General features: G+C 35.0%; 1 protein-coding gene across 1 annotated transcript in view; it reads left to right on the top strand.

The window, feature by feature from the left end:
- The window catches only part of LOC105528757 (tetratricopeptide repeat protein 6), a 75,878-nt gene that overhangs the window by 39,998 nt on the left and 19,183 nt on the right, over window positions 1–16,697 (top strand). The window contains exons 11-14 of the mRNA XM_011965640.1: window positions 2,037–2,110; window positions 8,064–8,274; window positions 10,513–10,665; window positions 11,509–11,679. Of these exons, the coding sequence (XP_011821030.1) occupies window positions 2,037–2,110; window positions 8,064–8,274; window positions 10,513–10,665; window positions 11,509–11,679 (609 nt within the window). The remainder of the gene's footprint in view (window positions 1–2,036; window positions 2,111–8,063; window positions 8,275–10,512; window positions 10,666–11,508; window positions 11,680–16,697) is intronic.

Raw genomic sequence — 16,697 nt, 5'->3', positions numbered from 1 at the left:
TGGTATATAGAGCTGATAGGAGAAGGGGAGGCATGTGAAGTGGTAGTGTGAGACTGCTAAATTCTATTCTATGTGGTACACATTAGTGACTGTGTGGTTTGTTATTTATTGTCCTTATATTAGAGAGATAATTAATGCAGAAGAGAAAAATTATAATATTAAATAACAGTGGCTAACTTTATTCTAAGTAATGCTAATAGTCATCTTTTATGTCTATTGTTGATAATTACTGCCTAATTACCATGTAGTATAATAATGATTATGTAGAGTCAAGTTCACTTTTGTAAGTTTCATCTGATTACAAAACTGAATTTGTTTTAGCCTTTTAAGTTACATGGTCATCCTTGAAACTTCCAAAATTCATGGGAATGTTTGTAATAAAGCTCACTTACACTTGGAAGTTTGCCTTATGTTTAGCAAAAAAAAAAAAATCCTCCTAGAGAGATGTCTGGAAGCATTTTTATTATATTATATTTGATTAGACAATAATTTAAAAAATTTTCTTCCAAATAGTTCCATTTGGTATCAAATATGCTTCTTGAATCAATGTGGGGTGTCCACATCTACAGGTTGGTCTGTGACTAATACTGCCTCCTCCAGCAGGATCTCTGAGTGCTCAGATTAACCATACTACTCCCTCTTCCACCTCCAATAACAGCAGAAAATTTATCCTACCCTTCAAAGACAGTCAGCCTCTTCCCTCTGACATAGCCAGGGAGGGTTTGTGGAAGGGAGGAGGCGGGGAGGGAGAGGGAGAGTGTGGGCTTTGATTAGCTCCTTTCTGGCTGGGTAGTGTCCTTTGGGGCTGTAGAGTTCCAATGTCTGGCTTCCAGGAAGGAAGCCTGGAGGGGTTTCCTTTTGCCACTCCAGAGAAGAGTATAATATTCCCTACTGCTCTGCTTGATCAAGTGAGATCACAAACACTGTCCAGGAAGATTCCTACTGAAGCTGTGTTCTGGGGGAAAAAGCAGTGCTATTTTCATTCCTTCACAGATTCAGTACTCTTTCAGAAGCCCTTCCTATAGTATAGCAATCACTAAAATCAATCTACATCTCATATATTAATACATATGTAAATATGCAGTTGACATGATATAATATTTTGCTTTGCAGTTATATATTTAAATATTTTCTTAATTTAAATTTCTTATTAAAAATAAGAAAATTAAGAAATAAGAATACTGAATAAATATTCAGTATTAATTCAGTAATAAAATATTAATTCAGTATAATTCAGTAATAAAAATAAGATGCCTCAAATATTTCTGTAGGACTTTGAAGAGCCATAAGCTTCAGACACTGTCCCTGGGGCCTGATAGAGAAAAGAGCTCTGGGCTACCATAACATGATCTCTTGTGGACTTAGCCCTTTGAATGCTTTTAAACAGCCTCTTTCTAGTGGCCACTGGGATCCTTCCCAGCTGACCTCCCTAACTTCAGATCTGGCGATTAGAGTTTCCATTTCTCCCTCACAGGAGGGCTTATGGATCCTTGACAAGAGACGATTTCTCGCCGGAAGTGTGGATTCCAAAGGCAGCAGCAGCCCCAGCTCATCCATACAGAAGGCCTGGTTATGCCCTTTCCCCAACCTGGATGCCTGTTTGTCCCATAGTCATGTAACATCAAAGGTTCTCTCCAGGTGCATTTCCTTTTCTGTCTAGATAGAGAAGTCTCAAGAGGAGTTCACTGGGAATAAACAATAGAAAGAAAGTAAATGAGATAGATACCTCATTACCCATTGCAGGGCAAAACCATAGGAAAAAAATCTCCATTCTTGAGTAGAGACCAGTAGTACAAGATTCTGAGTGAGTCTACAATAATAGGTTTCCTTTGTTTCATCTGTTCTTATTTGATGTGATGCTACAAGGAAAATATAAAGTTTTAGAAAGATGTGTATTTTAATGCTTGTGTCACATGTATTTAGGAAGATGTGTATCTTAATGCTTGTGTCATTGTGGAATCACAGTTAGAAGGAAGTTTAAGATAGCACATAAAATAACGTTGCAAAATTAACAAAAGCTTATAACATTATTTCAGGATTTTAAACAAGCTGCTCTGATAAGCCAGACTAACGAGAGCCTTTGTCACGCCACTGCCATGTGCCATCACAGGTATGGAGTGCAATTCATGTCAAAGTGGAAGCAAGCGGGACCATCAGACTTATCTAATTATCACCCCATAAACAAGCCAGGAGAGAATGGAAGAAACTGGGAGAAATTGTGAATGTTACAGAGTACAAAAATGGGGAGGGACACAAAGAGTTCCCTGTGTAGACACGGGGACCACATTTAGTGTTCCTCAGCACCCTTCTGCCTTCTAATAGGCTGTTCTACACAAATTAGCAGGCAAATGCTTCCATCATGGCATTGGGCAGAGTTCATCTAATCCAAGCATAGATGCTGGGAAAGGATCATGGCAATATATAGAATAAAATTATGCATAACTCAAAATATCTAAGCATAAAATAATTTATTTTGTTCATAAAGTGGGACTATTATAAAGTCTCTTTCCTGGAAGAAAGGGTGATTTTAAAAACTTATGCATTTTTAAGAAAAGTTTGCGTTTAAAAACATGACTAAATCTAAATAAAAAGCACCAGCAAATATCTACAAAAAACACAATACTTAAAGCCAAGTTACTTCTTCCTGGGTTTATTATAAAAATAATTTATAGAAGAAGAGATGAAAACAAATAAGGTTAAAATATAGAAGATAATCAGCTTAAAATATACTCTGAAATAATATTATAGTGTATAGACTTTGCTAGCCATAATGCTTATGTTTCTACATATATATTTGACATCATAAAATTAACTTTTAGTAATTTTGCTTTTAAAATTATAGAGATTCAGCCTGTGAGGATTTTAATATGTGATAAAATATATTTGATCAAATAATAGTTTATCACTTTTTTTCCCCTAAGAAACAAATAATACCAGTTAATTTGGAGGATTAAATTAGAATAGTTCCAAATTATGTAGACTAGGCTGTATAAATACCCAGTTTAAAGAGTAAAACATAGTTTGAATTGTTTAGGAAATTGACATCCTTTTCTCTTTGAGGACATATATAGTACGCTACATTTTCCTATGAAAGTTTATTTTTTTTTTATTTTATGGGCAGAGTAATACCATAACTGGAACTTGTGAAGGTGTCTTTGTGTTAAAAGGCCTAACCTGGTCTCAGACCTTTCATTTTGTACAGACAGCGAAACCCGGTCATACCATTGCCTATTTTAATCCAGCAACCTTTGTGCAATCTATCTCTTTAAGTAATTGTCATTCTTAAGAAGAGATGGAATAACGATGACTGATGTGTTTGTTTTGGTGGGCGGGTGAAGACCAAAAATGCCCGAGCTCGTTGCATTCTGTTAACATTAAAAACAGACTCCAATACTACTCTCTACCTCACTCCTAGGTTTAGGAACCATTAGAACCAGTAAATTTCTCTATATGTCGGTTCACAATCTCTTTTATGAGATGTAATCACTGGGTATATACTGGAGAGCCTCCTTGAGCTGATACTGCTTTGCAATTCCAAATAACCAACTTTCATCACCCAACTAGAATCTCTATTGTTCTTTAATAAAAGTAGAATTTAAATCAACTGTACACCTGTGAAAACTCAGAGTCCCAGTTCCACGTGTTTTGAGTTCTGAGTTGTGCTGAATTTAACAATAAGGAGTGTTGAGTGATTGGTCGTATATATATATATTTTTTGCTTTTCAAGGTGAGCTATAACATCCTTATGCCACAGATGCATGGACTGTAACTATGGGGATTTATTCCTGGTGTGTCTTACAGTAGGGAAAGTAAACATTTTCTCATTTGGAAAAATTCTTTAAAGAAATAAATTTTTAAATTTTAAGGCTTTGATCTTTGATCTCGTGGGGTTGCAGACTTTTGACGTATCCTTTGTATATCTCTGGTTCTCACTCTTGTGGTTGCTAGGAGACAACATTCCTTAGGCTTGAATATCCTACTTGTTGCCCAATTTAGTCACCAAGAGTGTTATGGTAGAATTAATTTTTAGAACTGAGAACGCCGCTTTCATATTTCAAAAAATATCATAGAGGGAGATTACTCAAAGTTATATATCCTATCTACTTTTTACTTCAGCACATTTATTTTACTATTCTTACATATTGGGGCATAAAATATTTTTGAGTCTTTAACTCTTCAAGCCAGACTCTTTAGTTTGGGGAGGGATTTGTGATTTATTTGTACAACTCAGTAGGGCACATCTGGTCACGTATGTGATTAATTTGGAAAATGCAGTGGACCTTTGTGTCTGTGGCCTAGTGGACAAGCTCAGCACACAACCCCTTGTTCACAGAACACAGTAAATAGAATCATGCACCTCCAGGAAGTGATCACTTGGCTCTAGATTTATGCGAACACATTTTATTTTAGAAAACCTCATTTAACATACTTTTACACTTGTGGTAACTGATGCTTAACAATGTATATCTCATTGAATGTGTATCCTGACAAGATCATAGATATTCTGCCACATTCTCCCATTGGCTAAATGCCATGCAGTTACTTAACAAGGGCTTCAACCTGTAGGACACTGTGACAGACACATATTCAGAGAAATGAAATTACTGTTTCCACAGTGGCATCTGCTCATTTTTCTTTTCCTGGTCTATTGGTGCAGGAGGCTGGGGAGCCTCTGATTTTCAGCACTTTCGCCTCCCTGGACTTGATTTTAGTCACTATCGGCTTTGAGGAGCTTGCTAGCTGTCTTTCCAGATCTCTTTTCAGCTTCAAGATTTAATGATTATTTACTTTGTCTGAACAGACTAGTTGTTCATTAAACATTAGTGCTGATAACTTAATGGGTACAGAAAAATAGCTTCAATCACTGCCATTTGGTAATTCACAACTTGTATGACATGGTGGTGAGCTTCAGTTCACTGCCTTATTTTTCTAATTGGTTAGGCTATACAGAAGGGAAGATTGTATTTCATAAACCATATATTAGAATATGTACTCACAAAGGATTTTTCATTTCACTGGGTAAGAGGGGCCAGGGTGTGTGATGCAATTTGGATGTCAATATTACTAGGGGCATTTCAATGAATTTGGGGAGAATATGAGAGAAAGGGATTTCCCTGGAAACGTCCATTGAAATGCTCACTATAGGTATGCATCATAAGTAAATGCTTCACTACCCACAGATAGAAATGCTAAACACAACAAAACTTATCTAAACCTATCAAAACGAAATGCATTTTACATGGAATGACTATTATTCCTGATAAGGAATTTGTTATGCTATGTTTAGAATTATTGCTATACTACAGTGAGAAGGCACTTGGAAAGGCAAAGTGGACTTTTACTTCTTTTCTCTTTCCTTCCTTCCTTCCTTCCTTCCTTCCTTCCTTCCTTCCTTCCTTCCTTCCTTTCTTCCTTCCTCCCTCCTCTCTTTTCTCTTTTCTTTTCTTTTGTTTTTTCTTTCTTTTCTTTCTTGAGTCTCACTCTGTTGCCCAGGCTGGAGTGCAGTGGCGTGATCTCGGCTCACTGCAACCTCTGTCTCCCGGGTTCAAGCAATTCTCATGCCTCAGCCTCCTAAGTAGCTGGGACTACAGGTGCATACCACCATGCCTGGCTAGTTTTTTGTATTTTTAGTAGAGATGGGGTTTCACCATGTTGGCCAAGCTGGTCTTGAACTCCTGACCTCAGGTGATCCACCTGTCCCGGCCTCCCAAAGTGCTGGGATGACAAGCATGAGCCACCATGCCCAGCCTGACTTTTACTTCTTAAATAGTGCCAATTATCAGGAAAGAGAGCACAATTTCATTGTATACTACTTAAGGAAAGTGATCTTGTGTTTTCCTGAGTAACTCAAAAGGCGGCATCTGATTCCCATATGTGGATGTTAACCTTTGCCTGCTTGTAACATCAGAAGCAAGCTTTTTTAATGTTTCAGTGTGGATTGTTGTGTGAGCTTCTAGAAGAACACCTGTTGCACCACATTTGGGAAAACATGGAGGAAGTATCGCAAGTACCTGTTACTTTTCATGGCCTGGACAAGCATTAAAAAAATACTGTATCACATTGTGAGAAACTGAATTGCCTTTCAGTTTCAAAATGAATTCTTTCCCAAACCTTCTGAACACATCAAGGAGAATGTCTCAGCTAAGAGCTGGCCTTTTTTTTTTTTTTTTTTTTTTTTTGAGATGAAGATTTGCTTTTGTTGCCCAGGCTGGAGTGAAGTGGCACAATCTTGACTCACTGCAACTTCTGCCTTCTGGTTTCAAACGATTCTCCTGTCTCAGCCTCCCGAGTAGCTGGGACTTCAGGGGCCTGCTACCATGCTTGGCTAATTTTTGTGTTTTCAGTAGAGACAGGTCTTGAACTCCTGACCTCCTAAGATGCTGGGATTACAGGCGTGAGCCACTGCGCCCGGCCAGAGCTAGTCTTTAAAAACTTTGTTTGTAATCGATGGTGCAGCACTCAGGCTGTTTTCTGCAGAATAAATATCAGCTCCAAGCTTATCATTTTAGCTTATTATTTTATTTATGACATGAGATAATTTTTCAACTTATGGTATTTAAATTAATTTGCTTTCAAAAATAAATTTAGTTAAGTAAAAAAAGTGAGTTGATTTAAAAGAAAATATTTAGTAAATGATAGTGTAGGTGGAACCTGGGGCAACTTTCATGAAGGAAGGGGTAGTTTGGAAATCAGTAGTTTAAGAGATACTCTTGAGTAACCTCTGGAAGATGATAATTCCTGAAACAGTCTATCCTGGGTTCCATGTATTTTATAAAGGAAAAGTGGGCAAAGTAGTGATCCATCTTATTAAAATTTGAAACCTGTTTGAGAAGTAATGAAGAGAATAGAAGGAAGATATAATCTTCAATGGGTGAGGGTTTCTGTGCTAGGTGTTCTTCACATGTTCTTATTTGATCCTCATAACAACCTTAAAAAATTAATATTAACTTTCATGTTCAGGCCCAAATCTGAACTCCAAGCCTTTCTTCTGGCTACCTTGTTGAGATATCAGCTCACTGGCTCTTGTACACCAACCACAGGTGTATTATAGGTGCAGATTGTGTGGTAGAGATGGCTGTGTGGAAAAGCACGGATTTTGGAGTAAAGCTTATCTGAATCTCAGATATTTTCTCTGTGAAAACATAGTATGTTAGTTACTCTGCCATTACCTGTGTGCAAACTTTTCTGTGCCATAATTTTCCTTTCATCTGTAAAATGTAGATAATTATAACTAGCTTACAGAGTTGTTGGAAGTATTAAAGGAAATAGCATATGTTAAGTATTTAGCACAGTACCTGGTAAGTAAACAATGCTAGTTTCCTCATTCCATTCTATTTTTAAAAATCCTAGACTCTCTCCATGTTAATTGAAACTAAATATTATTATTAGATATGCATATGAAATAGAGAAGCGACTTTATATGCCCATGAACAAATATTTGATGCCTTTACAAGAGAGTAATTAGGGAGGATAGACAGAATTATCATTTAGCCAAATACATTCACAATTTGATAAATAAAATGCATTTTACTTTCTTCTCTCCCCTTCTCTCCTGGTGTCCACATTGAAATGGCCTGCCTTTATAGGAGATCTGACGTAAGGACGCCCATGTGATGAAAATCTGGCTGTTTTCATTGTATAAGGAAATATTAAATACATACAAATAAGTTTATTTTAATCTATTTTTTAAAAGTAGATTTCATCAATCGTAGCATATGTTTTTCTATACTGGTAATTAATACCTGTTAAAAACAGATTTAAGAATGCCATGTGGACTTTAGTAACTTGAAAAAAAAATCCAGAATATCATCCCATCACATTCTGCTATGAAAATGACCCTTTCTTGCCGTCTTTCCTTTTACCAAAATCTTCAAAGGACCTGTCACACTTCCTTAGGTCTTATGGACTTATGTGCCTACCTCCTACAATGGATAATAGAAATGGAGATTTTTTAATGAGTCAATTCAAATCTTTATGGACAAGTCAGTTACAGGAAAACATTGCATATGCCACCAGAATGCATCAGTTCACCAGAAGGCATCAATATTTTTATTTATTTGCAGAATTAATGAGTTTGAAGAAGCTGTCAATTTCTTTACCTGGGCTCTTAAAATTAACCCATGTTTTCTGGATGCTTATGTTGGACGGGGAAATTCTTACATGGAATGTGGTCATGCTGAAGCCACCAAGCAAGCACAGAAAGACTTTCTGAAAGCGCTGCATATTAATCCAGCATACATAAAAGCCAGAATTAGTTTTGGCTATAATTTGCAGGTAATATAGCAACATTTTGAGCATTAAAAGCATCTTTTGGGGAGAAAGAATTTATTTGGCTCTTTCCTGGCAATGGGAGTATTTCTTTGGTTATGAACATTTGTCTTTTCCTTGCTTTTAGGTTCCAGAGTAACAGTGGGAGCAGGGGGTTTAGTTAGTTATAGAGAGACTGTCTGGATCTGGATCAGCCTGGGGAACTGGTAGGCTGGTTAAATGAAAATCTTTTGAACCTGAGCTTCCTTTTATGTCTGCACCCCTCCCTACCTTCCTCCTCACTTACAAACAACTTTTAAAATTTGCCTGATGAAGTTCATCTCTAAGAACCTGGGTAACAATTATTTTACTAGCTTGTATACCTAGGCCCCACAGGTTTTGTCCTATTGCATTAGTGGAAAGCTAAAGGGAAGAAAATTAGCCATTGTTGGATCACAGAGAAATTTGCCAAGTCCATTTAAAGAGAGGGATTTCCAAGGCAGCTAGAAGTGACTGCAATCCAGTGAAGTGTGTTAAGATCATCATCATTCACTGCATTCAACAGACATTAACTGAGCACTAAATATAGAACGGAAACTGCTCTAGGCCTAGGGATATAGCAATGAACAAGGTATACTTCCTTCTTCTTGCAGAGTTTACTACTCAGTGGAGAGATAGGCATCAAACAATTAATCGTATGAATAATTGATTATAATCATGATAAGTGCAACAAAGGAAAAGGATGAGTTTTAGTATAACTTGTAACAAAATAACCTAGCTTTGTTTGAGAGGTGAGAGAAAGCTTTTTGAGAAATTAATAATGTTGAGGTGTGAAAATAGGGGCCATGGCTAGGATACAGTGTTCTGTAGAGCGGAACCGGCCCATCAGAAAGTCTCGTAAGAAAGAGACAAGAGGGCCCAAGTGGATGGAATGTTATGGGCAAAGGGAGCAGGGCATGAGTTGAGGCTGGAGTTAAAGGCCTTATGGTCCAGTTAAAAATGTGAATAGCAGTAATAGGAGAAGTGACATCAAATTTGCATTTTATGAAGATCTCACTGGGTGTATAGCAACCTAAAAGAGAATTGAAAAGCCCAGCAGTGTAAAGAATTGAATGAGGAAGGAGGACTGCAAAAGGAGAGTTAGGCTCATCTGAGTTCTGTCCAGGGAAAGAGCAACAGTTTGTTCAACAAATACTTACAGATTCCCTTATTATTTGCCTAGCACTAGAAATATAGAAATGAGCACAACAGATGTGGTCTGGAGCAGATGACAGAGATCTTACTGTGAGGCAGTTTGCTATTTAATATTCTAATAATCTAATCTCAATTTGCCTGATTCCTTGTTTATTAAATGAGCTTGTGTTGACAGTGTGGATTTACAAATGGTTTACCCAGAGAGAGAAGATTTGATGGTCAGGAAACAGGGTCTTTTTCCCTTAACGGTTGTATTTCTTTTTACTTTCATATGAGAGTCCCTAGGCTCAGCTTGGTTAAAGTGAGTCAGCTTCTGAGATTCTGGCAAGATGGGTTTTTTTTTAGCCCATTAGAAAAAAAGACAGACTCCAGACTGTACTGAATTTATTAACTCACTGCCTTCCTGTGGAGGCATTTAGTTGCCAGCTGGTCTTCTCTAGGAAGCACTCTGACATCGTTCTATTAAAATGCCCCTCTCCTGACCTTTTTCTTTCTTTTCCAGTTGGTATAAACAGAAGCTTGGTAGATTTACATGTATTTTCCATGGAATATGTATAGTGATCCTAAAACGCCAGATGCTGGCATGATTTATCAGAATATGTTTTACACCATTATTCATTTATTATTCAATACATGTTTATTTTATTATGTATATTATGTATATATTATCTATAACTGGAGATTCAGTGCCAACCAAATAAATGCAATCCCTCCCTATGTGTGTGCAGCTCAATGTGAATCTTTGTGTGTTGGTAAAAACCATTGGCATTTCACATGGTGGCTATGATTTTATGTTGTCCAGGATTGGTACAGGAGATGACTCTGAAGTTAAATATATTTTAATTAATTAAAATTTCATCATAAATACTCAGAGGTAATTGGTCAACTGAATACAGCCACAGTATGCTTTCAGTATGCCTACTTTCTGGTTTAAAAGAACTTAGATTTAGCATGGCTAAATACCCTTACTAAATACCCTTACTAAAGGTTTTATTTGATTGAGTCAGAATCATAAACATTTGTTATGTTATGGACTATTTCCTACTTTGTGTAATTGGAAAATTATTTTAGGCCCAAGGAAAATTCCAGAAAGCTTGGAACCACTTTACCATTGCCATAGATATTGATCCAAAGAACTACCTAGCCTATGAAGGAAGAGCTGTGGTCTGTCTTCAGATGGGCAATAATTTTGCTGCAATGCAGGATATTAATGCTGCCGTGAAGGTAAAAACCATCTTAGGTTATATTATTATTAGCATAAATTAACACTGTCAATGAATAGGTTCAAGTAAGAAGTTCTCTGTTAGCTTTTTAAAGTACTTATGCAGAAAATAATGTTTTGTATTTTTTTAACCCAAGTGATCCCTGGGGTAAAGAGTTATGGCTTGCCAATTTTATAACCTAAATGCACTAAAACCCCAAAGTCCTGATAAATGTTGATCGCTTTCAGTAAATACGCTTTATACTTTCATGGGACATCAATATTATTTTGTCATACAAAGTGAATGCGTAACATAAAATAATGTTCTAGGTTTGAAGGAACTAAAGAGAGAACAGTGTAAATCCCCAGAATCTTCCCATAATGAAATGACAAGTAAAAATCTCATGTTGAATGCATGGACAGAAACTCTTCTTTACTTCTAGATTTTGGGTTTTGATTCTGTAGATTTGGGCAGATATTGTAGTGTTTGAGATGAGAAAAAGGAAAGAACTGAAAGATAATTGCTACTACATAAAAATACACCTGTTAACTATTCAATTTAATTTCTTCTCTAGCTTAACAGCTAAACAGATAAGCCTTTCCACTTTGTCTATTCCTTGGAAAGGAACTGAGTTAAAAAAACACTAAGATTATTTGTTTTATAGCAACCAAATCAACAAAGTGTTGACACTGAACCAACTTCATACCAACTCCTTTCTCAAAATATTTGTTCTACTGGGGTTTTACATGCACTATAAAACTACTCATTTCCCACAAGTAGATTCTCTAATGTTCATTTTGGCAGACATGAAATCAGAGATACATACTATTCCCAGATGTTAAATAATCATAATGTTATACTGCAGATCAATACTACAGCAGAATTCTTAACAAATCGTGGGGTGATTCATGAGTTTATGGGCCATAAACAGAATGCAATGAAAGACTATCAAGATGCAATTTCTCTAAACCCCAAGTACTCGCTGGCTTACTTTAATGCGGGAAATATCTACTTTCACCACAGGCAGTTTTCCCAGGTAATGTGAGTTTTACTTAACACTTTCGTTTTGACATGAAATGCTATCTTTATTATATATAGCTTCAAAATGTAGTTCATACAATCTCAGGCTAATAATGCATTGGCTATTAGCTCTTTTATTTAAAATGTTGTCTTACATAAGAATGCTTATAATTTATCCATTAAATATTTATGCCTCTATGGATTTATTCTCCTCATTATCATCAACAACACTTGTAAACGTTTTTTCTTCTTTTATATTTTATCATAATAAATGTCTTGCTAGAATCTTATTAAGACATAATTGACATAGAACAAATCACACATATTTGAAATGTATGATTTGATGTCTTGACATATGTGTACACCTGCAAAATCATCACTACAATAAAGATAATAAACATCTATCAGCACCAAAAGTTTTCTCATGCTCCTTGATATTTTATCCTTCCTTCCCTGAAAAATATGAAACGCTTCATGAATTTTCATGTCATCCTTGCACAGGGGGCATGCTCATCCTCTCTGTATTGTTCCAATTTTAATGTATATGTTGCCGAAGTGAGCATCCAGTAAACATTTTTTTGGACTTCCCCAAGTGTGAGGACTTGCTTTGCGATATGTATTGTCACCAGCTCCCGCCTGGAATCCTCTGTTCTTTCCCCCACTTAGACTTCCTTCAAGACCCTCCTTAGGATTATCTAACTCACCTTAATTTATGCTTTTTCCAAATTTCTGCCATGGGAGCACTTGACTGGGAGTAAGAAGACTTGGATTTTAGTTCTGGTTTTGTGTGATGCCTTAATCTCTTTGGATTTCAATTAATAGTATCTGAAACAAAAATGTTGGGTCATTAGATGATGGTATTTTCTAGTTTTTGGATTTATTTCATTTGAATCATAAGGCAAGCTCTTAATTTTTAAGTTTTTGCTTTTTATTTATAGTCACTCTTTTTTCTGCTTTCCTTGAATTTGTCTTGTTATTCTTTATCTTTTTGAATTGGAAGCTTAATTTATTTTCACCCTTTCATTTGTATTGTAATAAGTTATTAAAAGTATGACTTTTACCCAAGTACTGTTTTGGCAGCATTCCACACATTTGGCCCTGTAATGTTTGCTTGTTTAGCCCTGGTAAAATACACCTAACAAAAACTTTACCATCTCAACCATTTTTAAGTGTATATTTCAGTAGTGTTAAGTATATACTGAAATGTTTTTATTAATGTTTTCCCCAGATTTTGCACCTGTAATTTCTATTTCCCATTTGACTAAAGAATAAATTAATAGGGCATTTAACCAGATGGGAGGACATTTATATTTTCAACATTCTGGAATTTCTTGAATTTTAATGTAGTCTAATGTAAAAACCTTTTTTGAATATGTCAGGGTCATTCCAAAGAAAGGGTAGCTACTATTAGGATGTGGATTTAAGTCTACATTTATGAAGTCTACATTATTAATTAGTTTACATTCATACTTTTTTTTCACTTGGTCTATCTTGGACTGAGAGATTTATTCAAGTATCCTGTTATTAGGGGGTTCCTATATATTTCTCTTTACATCTCTTATAATGTCTGCTTTGTGAAAATTCATGCTACATTATTTCATGTGTAGATATTTATACCTATTATATATGCATTATGAATTATAGCCTTCAGCATTACAAATTTCCCTCTTTGTTTCTTTTAATGCTCTGTGGAACAAATTATCTTTTGTGTAATATGAGGATCATGACCTCTGAGACCTTCTGATTTGCTTTGCCTGGTATTCCTTTGCTTTTCCTTTTCCTTTCAACTTTTAAAATCCTTTGTTTTTGGTATGTCTCTTTTATACTGCATAGAATTGGATTTTACTTTGAGAGCTAATTTGAGAATATTTTTCTTTTAATAGGCAAGTTAAGCCCATTTAATTTTGATGTAATAAATACATTTGATCTTAGTTCTGTCATTTTATGTAATACAAGTATGTTAACGTTAAAAGTATTTTGAAAGTATTTAACTCTGTTTTTTTTTATTTTTTGACTTTTTTCAGTTTTTGTGATATTTAGGAAGACTTATAGTTTTGCTGTAGTGATTACCTTTATAAAAATAACTTTAATACTCTTATTTTAGTTTCTCTACTATGAACAACAGTGAAATTACCCCTAAACTCCTCCTCCCTCTCATCCATTATTCAATTTTAGTTAGTAATATTCTTTTTTTAAAAAAAAAATAGTTTATCCTCATATTCTTAAATATGCTTCAGCTTATTATGTCAGCTTGTCATATAAACTTAGTTTCCACAGTCTCTCGGGTATAAAAATTAGTCCAAATTAAGGTGAGTTAGATAATCACATCATAGGGAGGGTCTTGAAGGAAGGCTAAGTAGGGGAAAGAGCAGAGGATTCCAGGCTGGAAGCAGTTGACAATAGATATTGCAGGGCAACTGCTGACGCTTGGGGAAATCCAAAAGAATAGTTACTGCATGTTCACTTGGGCAGTACATAATGTAATTCTCTCATTTTGTTGTAAGTTTTATTATTTCTACACTGCCTGAAGATTTAATATTTATGTATTATTTTGTTACCCTTATTGCACATTTTAGTCTTAGTTCTTCAGTTAAGTATATTCAGTTCTCATCACCAGATTATTTGCCAAACTCCCCTTCCCCACAATAATTTCTTGGTTGTCTGAAATTAATCCTCTGGTAGAGTTCTAAGAAGGGGCTCCTGAGAACAATATTCCTTGGATTTTTGCATGTTGATAGCTGTTTGCCTGTAGCCTATTTTATACCTTAAGACATCATGGCTCCTTGACTCATGTTTCTTTCCTCGTGTGTCTTGTAAGCGCTGCTTTCTTTTCTGGTGGTGTATGTTGGTGTCAAGAAGCATGATGCAAACTGGATTTTCTTTTTCTTAAAAGCAACTTGCTCTGTCAAAATAACCACATTTGTTTTTTAAGGAAAAAGTTTTAACAAGGTATGCCTTAGAGTTGACCACTGCAGGTTAAATTTATCAAGTATACAGTGTATGTTTTCAGTATGTAGATTTCAGATAAGTGTTGTTGAATTCAGTTAACATTTTTTTTTTTCTGTTTCATTGTTCTGAGTTTGTTCACTGGGGATACCAATTATATAGATGTCATATATTCTTTAACTTTGAGTTATTCTAATTTTTTTTTCTTAATGTCTGTTTCATTTTCTTTGTCTTTCTTTTGTATTTTTTTCTAAATCTTTATACTGTTTGCTGAGATACCAGTTATCCCTGTGGACCTCATAAGTCAGGTTTCCTTTTTATTTTTCTAGTCCTATCCTATTTACATGCCATTTTTTTCCTGGTCACTTCTTTTCTGGGTTCCTATATTTCTGATTCATTTTTTTTCTTGATAGCAATTGCTTCCTTAACAATTTTTTTCTAAAATAAATTTTTTAAATGAATTTTTTTCAGAATCATTTTATTTCAAAATGTTATATTTTTATTGATACATACTAATTGTACATATTTATGGGGCACAAGTGATATTTTGATACATGCATACAATGTGTAATGATGAAATCAAAGTAATTGGAATATGCATTGCCTCAAACATTTATCTTTTCTTTGTGGTGAGAACATTTCAAATCTTCTAGCCATTTTGAAATATGCAATAAATCATAATATAGTCACCCTGCTGTGCTATCAAATACTAGAACTTGTTCCTTCCATGTAACTGTATTTTTGTTCCCATTAACCAACCTGTTTTCATCCCCCCACCCACCCCTCCCAGCCAATTGTAACCACCTTTCTACTCTCTATGTCTATGTTTATGACACAAAGTTTTTCTTTAAGCCTCCAAATATGAGTGAGAATATGTGTTGTCTTTCTGTACCTGGCTTATTTCGCTTAACACAATGTCCTCTATGCTCACCCATGTTGCTGCAAATAATAGGATTTTATTCTTTTTAATGATACAGTAGTATTCCATTGCATATATGTAACATGTTTTCTTGATCTATTCATCTGTTGATGGACACTTAGGGTGATTCCATATCTTGGCTATTGTGAATAGTTCTGGGACAAACCTGGGAGTGCAAATATTTCTTCAATATACTGATTTTCTTTCCTTTGGATATATACTCAGCAGTGGACTTGCTGGATCATATGCTAGTTCTATTGTTTTGAGGAAGCTTTGTACAGTTTTCCATAATAGCTGTACTAATTTACATTCTCACTGTCAGTGTACTAGAGCGCCCATTCTTTGCATTCTTGCTAGATGTGTGTGTTATTTTTCTGTCTTTTTCTTTGTTTGCTTTTTTTTTTTTTTTTTTGACAATAGCCATTTTAACTGAGGTGAGATAATATCTTACTGTGGTTTTGATTTGCACTTCTCTGACGATTAGTGATGTTCAACATTTTTTTTTTATAGATCTATTGGCCATCTGTATGTCTTTTCAGATCATTTGCCTTTTTAATGGGAATGGTGTTTTGTTTTGTTTTTTTTTTTTTTTGCTGTTGAGTTGTTTAAGTTTTTTATATATTCTGGTTATTAATTCCTCATTGGATGAATAATTTGTAAATACTTTCTCCTATTCTGTAGGTTTTCTCTACACTCTATTGATTATTGCCATTCCTATGCAGAAGCTTTTTAAACTTGATATAAAACCACTTGTCTGTTTTTGCTTTTGTTGCCTGTGCTTTTGTGGTCTTAACTCTTGAAAAATCTGTGCCATATTAATCAGTGTCCTGAAACATCTCCACAATGTTTTATTCTAGTAGATTTATATTTTCAGGTTTTACAGTTAAGTCTAATCCATTTTGATTTGATTTTTGTACATAGGGAGAGACAGGCGTCTAGTTTCTTTCTTCTGCATATGGATACCCAGTTTTCTCAGTTTTATTTATTTGGGTCTTTTCTCTCTTTTTAGTTAGTCTCACTATCAGTTTTGTTTATTTTTACAAAAATATAACTTCATTTTGTTGATGTTTTATATTTTTTAAATCTTTATTTCTGCTCTGATATTTATTATTTCTTTTTTTTTCTAATTTTGGGTTTAGCTTGTTCTTGCTTTTCTAGTTTTTTTTTTT

Source organism: Mandrillus leucophaeus, unplaced genomic scaffold (genome assembly GCF_000951045.1).
Source record: "Mandrillus leucophaeus isolate KB7577 unplaced genomic scaffold, Mleu.le_1.0 Scaffold730, whole genome shotgun sequence".
Lineage (NCBI taxonomy): Eukaryota > Metazoa > Chordata > Mammalia > Primates > Cercopithecidae > Mandrillus > Mandrillus leucophaeus.
The sequence above is the reverse complement of the archived record's forward strand: the minus strand, read 5'-3'. Positions and strand labels throughout refer to the sequence as shown.